Source organism: Vicia villosa, linkage group LG2 (assembly GCF_029867415.1).
Source record: "Vicia villosa cultivar HV-30 ecotype Madison, WI linkage group LG2, Vvil1.0, whole genome shotgun sequence".
NCBI classification, from domain to species: Eukaryota; Viridiplantae; Streptophyta; class Magnoliopsida; order Fabales; family Fabaceae; genus Vicia; species Vicia villosa.
In genome coordinates, this window is record NC_081181.1 from 122,401,987 (window position 1) to 122,407,986 (window position 6,000).

Sequence of the window (6,000 nt, forward strand, 5' to 3'; positions counted from 1 at the left end):
AAAAAATCAAAGAATTTGAAATTTCTCTAATATTTCATAAAATGTATTTATTACTATTATTTCTTCAGATTTTGCAAATTGGTCCTCATATTATCTAAAATTACAAAATTGACCCCAAAAATTTTCAAAAAATTGTAAAGTGATCCTTAATAATTTTAAAATTTACAACTTGATCATTCAAATTTTAAAAATTATAAATTGGTCCCTACTTTTCATTTTTTTATTTGATCCAAAAAATTTAAATTTTATAAAAAAAAACTCTAAAAATCTAACAATGAATTATCTTAATACTCATCCAAATAAAATAATTTAAAAATAAATGAATTTCAATTGAATCATGAATTATTTTGAATTTTAAATTTCTACACTCTTATAGAAGTATATTCTTTACTTTTAAATTTATTTCCATATAAACTTGTTTGTGATATAGATAGATATGATACATTCACAGTCAAAGTTAACGCAGAGACACATCACCTAGATATGTTCAATTGTTTATCATATAAGTTACTCACGAGAACTAAACAACAAACAGTATCATACAGATTAAAAAAAACATTAATCATCAACACTTCAAAGTTTCTTGTTGGAATTTTTTCAAAGCTTCCAATTTGAGTGTAGCTGACAAAAATATGATGGAGGTTGTGATTATTGCTGTTGTTGCTACACTTGGGAATCTACTTAATGGATGGGAAAGCTCAACCATTGCAGGTTTCTGGTTTTTTCAAATCTTTCTCATCTACTTGTATAGCATTTTCAGCTTAAAGTATATGATTTTGCCTGTTGTGCAGGTGCTATGACCTACATCAAACAAGAATTTGAATTGGAGAAGGATCCAACACTTGAAGGGTTGATTGTGTCAATGTCTTTTATAACTGCAACTGTTGTTACCATATTTTCTGGAACAATCTCTGATATGGTTGGAAGAAGACCTATGTTGATAACATCTTCTGTTATGTTTATTATTGGTGGTTTAATAATGTTATGGGCTCCTAATGTTACTGTTATTCTCTTGTCAAGGATAATCAAAGGCGTTGCCATTGCTCTTGCTGTTACTTTTAATCCACTTTACATATCTGAGATAGCACCACCTGATATAAGAGGACAGTTGAACACTCTTGCACAGTTTTCTTGTTCTGCTGGAATGTTTTTGGCTTACATTCTTGTCTTCTTCATGTCCTTGATGCCGTCGCCTAGTTGGAGAGTTATGCTTAGTGCTATTTCTATTCCTTCTGTTGTTTATTTTTTGCTCACTGTGTTTTATCTTCCTGAGTCTCCTCGGTGGCTTGTAAGCAAAGGCCGATTCCTTGAGGCTGAGAAAGTTTTGAAAAGACTTCGCTGCGTTGATGATGTCTCAGGTTAATTAGCCTTTATATGTTATTGTTAGCTTTATTTTTTCCGCATCATTATTTTTCAATTGATTAGCACATGATTTAGGCCATGTTTCGATAAACAACTTATTTAAGCACTTAGGTATACGCGCTTATCATATAATGACTTATGTGTAAGTTATTTTTAATTTCATATAAGTATAAGTTGTTTTCATAAACTATCTTGGAGATTTATAGAAAAAGCTGAAAATAATTTATGGAAATGTCATAAGGTGTCTTCATAAGATCTCAGAAATAGTCTCACAATAATCTAATCTAAGCAAATCCTTATGATGTCGGATTGTGATCCATGTAGTTGTCTCCACTTACGAGCATAATGCATGGTTATTGTCATGTATTTCAACTGATTGGGAGTCAACTGTGTTTGATTTACAGGGGAGATGGCTTTGCTCGCGGAGGGTCTCCGTCCTGGGGGTGAAGACATGTCCATAGAAGAATATGTAGTTGCTCCGGCCAGTGAGATCCTTGTCAACCAAGAAGCAGGAAAAGATTATATAAAATTATATGGACCTAATGATGAGGTGACAATGGTTGCTCAACCTGTGAATGGGCAAGGTAGCATGCTATTGAATAGTATGGTATCTCAGCATGGAAGCTTTGCATCTCAAGCAACTGCTACTCTGAAAGATCCTATTGTCAACCTATTTGGAAGTTTGCACGAGAGTACTCTCATCGAGAACGGCCGTACAAACAGCATGTTGATTAACAATGCTAATAGTATATTTAGCACGAGAGATCCAGAGTCTAGCCCGTTCGGTACAGGTGACAACCTACGTGCTCCATTGAATCCATTTCACGGTGGTCCTGATAGGGCTTATGGATCTAAGGATATGTTAGGTATGAGAAGCCATAGCAGTTTGGTTCATGGAAATGATGTTGAAACACCTAGAAATACGGACATCGGTGGAGGTTGGCAATTGGTTTACAAATCAACTGATGATACAATGGGTGGGAAAAGAGAAGGACTCCAGAGGGTTTATTTGCACGCAGATCCTTCTGCGGCTGCAGTGTCTCAGTCTCCGCATATTTCTTTTGTTTCAACTTCTGGCTATGACATACCTATAGATGGTGGCGAAGCTTTTCAGGCCGCTGGTATAGTCAGCCGGTCAGTTCTTGGAACTAGTTATGCGTTGAGTATGCCAGAAGTCGTTGCAAAAGGTCCAAAGTGGAGAGCTCTTATAGAACCAGGCGTCAAGCGTGCGTTAATTGTTGGAATAGGACTTCAAATTCTTCAACAGGTACAATTAGTATTACATTCTATAATTGATATTCGATAAAAAAAAATTGATTATAAACCAGCTCCTTTCTAACTATTCTGAAAATCAATAATACACATTGCAGGCTGCTGGCATAAATGGATTTCTATTCTATGCTCCTCAGATTCTTGAGCAGGCAGGAGTAGGAGCTCTTCTATCAAATTTAGGCATCAGTTCAATATCTGCTTCTTTTCTTGTAAATATCATTACAACATTCTGTATGCTTCCTTGTATAGCTATTTCCATAAGGCTCATGGATGTTGCTGGCAGAAGGTATGTTTAGAACTTTGACTGAGTACTATTTACACAATTATCTTTGTTTCTAAATAACATTGTTTATTTTCTTATAACAGGTCAATCATGCTGTACACAATACCGATTTTGATAGTATGTCTCCTAGTTCTAGTAATGAAACAGTTTTTTCAACTGAGCCCAGTCCTAAATGCATCAATTTCAGCTATCAGTGTTGTGGTTTATGAAAGTGTCTTCTGTATGGGCCTTGGTATTATTCCCAGCATTATATGTTCAGAAATCTTCCCGACTAGTGTCCGCGGAATCTGCATTTCCCTTACTTCTCTTACATATTGGGCCTGCACATTGGCTGTCACATTGATGTTCCCTTATTTGCTACAACTTCTTGGTCTCAGCGGCGTCTTCGCTTTGTTTGTTGGTGGCTGCATCATTTCATGGATATTTGTTTACATGAAAGTTCCTGAAACAAAGGGTATGCCTTTGGAAGTTATTATTGAGTTTTTTGCAATTGGTGCAAAGCCGGGTACTGATCCTGCAGAATTAGGAATGAAAGATTAATTAATCTCTTAATGATATGAATATGATAATGATCATCATCATAAAAAGAAGGAGTATTAACCATTGGTAAATTTTGAATATGCCAAAAGCGAAATTGAGAAGATTTTGGTTGAAAGCTAATGTAATTTTTTCAGGTTTTAATAGAAGTCAATGTATTCTAGTAACTTATTATTTTTACATGCTCGAATTAAAAAAGTTCAATGGATTTTATTGATTTGAATAGTTGGTACAAGTTACATTATAGAGATACAAAGAGACAGTCACCATTTAGTGTGATTTCAAGGACGTGAGCAATCTACAAAGAGACAGTCACCTTCTCTATCAAAACCTCCATCTTTGCAAATGAATTTGTATTACAAATTTCACAGATTTCAATTCTATGAATGACTTCCTTTTTAATTTTGTCAATCGACATTGCTCCAAAATTAAGATCTCAAATTAAGATTTTAGGTTTTATTCTCTCACTCTTTTCCTTTACTCATATCTCAAATTAAGATTGTACTAATTCCATTATTATTGTTCTATTTTTAGATTAAAAAAAAATGGAACCCATGAACATAGTTGCAAAATCAAAGGAAGAAGATGTTTCTCTTCCGAAAAGTATATATATTTTCTCTTTTTTATTTTTAAAAAATTGAATTTTATGCTGGGAAGCATGGGTATTCTATTTTAGGTAAAGCACCGAGTACCTGTTGCAAGAGATAACCAGAATTCTTTGATTGAACACCGTGTGAGGTTTTTCAACCCTTTTTACTATTTGTCCGTATTTATTATATTTTTTTTTCGTTTTTTATTGTTAAATAAGTTATTTTAGTTTAGACATGAAAAATGAAAAATATATGTAGATCTGTTGTTAAATGATTTTGAAAGGGTCAAATAAATGTTGTTGTTCATTTTTAAAAAAGTATAAGGATGATTTTTATCTAATTCCATTATAGGAATAGCTACTGATTTTAGTACTCTTTTGTTTTTTCCCGCATTTTGTAGGTGAATCTCTGAATGAAAAATTAATTCTATTGTAGTGTATTGTTGTGTTTTTTTCAAACATTTCATAGGTGAATTTCTAAACGGAAAATTAATTATATTTTACACGTAATTATAACTTTTAATTTGATGATTGAAATTTAAAATTTTAATGACTATGGTCCATTTATAGATTTTTTGTATTAATTATTGTATTTTAGCGGATGAATATGAGAGATTAATGATGTAGCAGGTGAAAGATGAATATGGAAGATCAATGATATAGAAGATGAAAAGTTGCGGGAAGCCAAAACTATATGTATATCTTTAACTATGTCAACAATGGTACTATTGGCCTAATGGTTTATAGTATAAGCATTGATGTCTCACTATAATAATTTGAGTAATGTTATTTTTACATCATATTTGTACACTAATATTTACACCAAATACTGTTCACCGTATTTATGCGGTAAATAGTATTTTTTTAAATAAAATAATAATATTTATAAAAAATATTTTTTTATTTTTAAAATTATGGACAACACTGTTCATGTACGGAGGTGCATTACCCAATTTCATTACTGCATTAATCAAATTTTTATGCTGCATTAACCAAGTTTGATGACTGCTAAAAATTATTTTTAATACCTAAATGTTGCATTAACCAACTTCATTACTACATTGACTAGGTTTTTACACTGCATTAACCAAATTTGGTGACTACTGTAAAATACTGTTCATGAGTGTAAGAATAACATTATTCAAATTTGGTTAATGCAGTGTAAAAACTTGGTTAATGCAATAATGAAGTTGGTTAATGCAACATTCAGGTATTAAAAATAATTTTTAGCAGTCACCGAACTTGGTTAATGTAGTGTAAAAACTTGGGTAATGCAGTAATGAAGTTGGCTAATGCAACATCCAAGTACTAAAAATATTTTTTAGCAGTCATCAAACTTGGTTAATGTAGTGTAAAAATTTGGTTAATGCAGTAATGAAGTTGGTTAATGCACGTCCGTACATGAACAGTGTTGTCCGTAATTTTAAAAATAAAAAATATTTTTTATAAATATTATTATTTCATTTTAAAAAACACTGTTCACCGTATAAATACGGTTAACAGTATTTGATGTAAATATTGGTGTATGAATATGGTGTAAGAATAGCATTTCTCAATCAATTTATAGTAAAAAACGGGATAGTCCAAATATTTTGATTTATACACGATAGTTATTATAAATATTACAAATGTGATTAATTTTAAATAATGTAATTTAATATCTTGATTTATACACAATTTCAGCATTTGTAACTTAATATGTTTTGAATTATTATATGGATTATATAATTAATTTTTTATATTCTCACATAATTATTATATTTAGTTTTCATCATTAACTTTGACTACCAATCAAATCAAATTTGTATTTATTCATAGAAATATGGAATTCCATTTAATACTTTAAATTTCATATAATAATACTAGTATAGAAATTTGAAATATTTTAATGATTAAATACCATTTGATAATATCATTTAGCATAGAAATTTGAGATATACAGAACATATATCATTTC

At 31.2% G+C, this 6,000-nt stretch overlaps 1 protein-coding gene across 1 annotated transcript; it reads left to right on the forward strand.

Moving 5' to 3' along the window:
* Nucleotides 1–456: 456 nt before the first annotated feature.
* Nucleotides 457–3,889, forward strand: LOC131646713 (monosaccharide-sensing protein 2-like). The gene is made up of 5 exons (XM_058916682.1): nt 457–711; nt 792–1,358; nt 1,767–2,629; nt 2,733–2,920; nt 3,001–3,889. Exons 1-5 carry the CDS (start codon nt 633–635, stop codon nt 3,455–3,457), a joined length of 2,154 nt encoding a protein of 717 aa, XP_058772665.1. The 5' UTR covers nt 457–632; the 3' UTR covers nt 3,458–3,889.
* The last annotated feature ends 2,111 nt before the right edge of the window (nt 3,890–6,000 follow it).

Excerpts from the sequence above, each read along its gene's own strand:
- LOC131646713 (XM_058916682.1), top strand. The coding sequence starts at position 633 with ATGATGGAGGTTGTGATTATTGCTGTTGTTGCTACACTTGGGAATCTA. Across the intron at positions 712-791 it reads GGAAAGCTCAACCATTGCAG|GTGCTATGACCTACATCAAA; the intron begins GTTTCTGGTTTT and ends CCTGTTGTGCAG. Across the intron at positions 2,630-2,732 it reads GACTTCAAATTCTTCAACAG|GCTGCTGGCATAAATGGATT; the intron begins GTACAATTAGTA and ends TACACATTGCAG.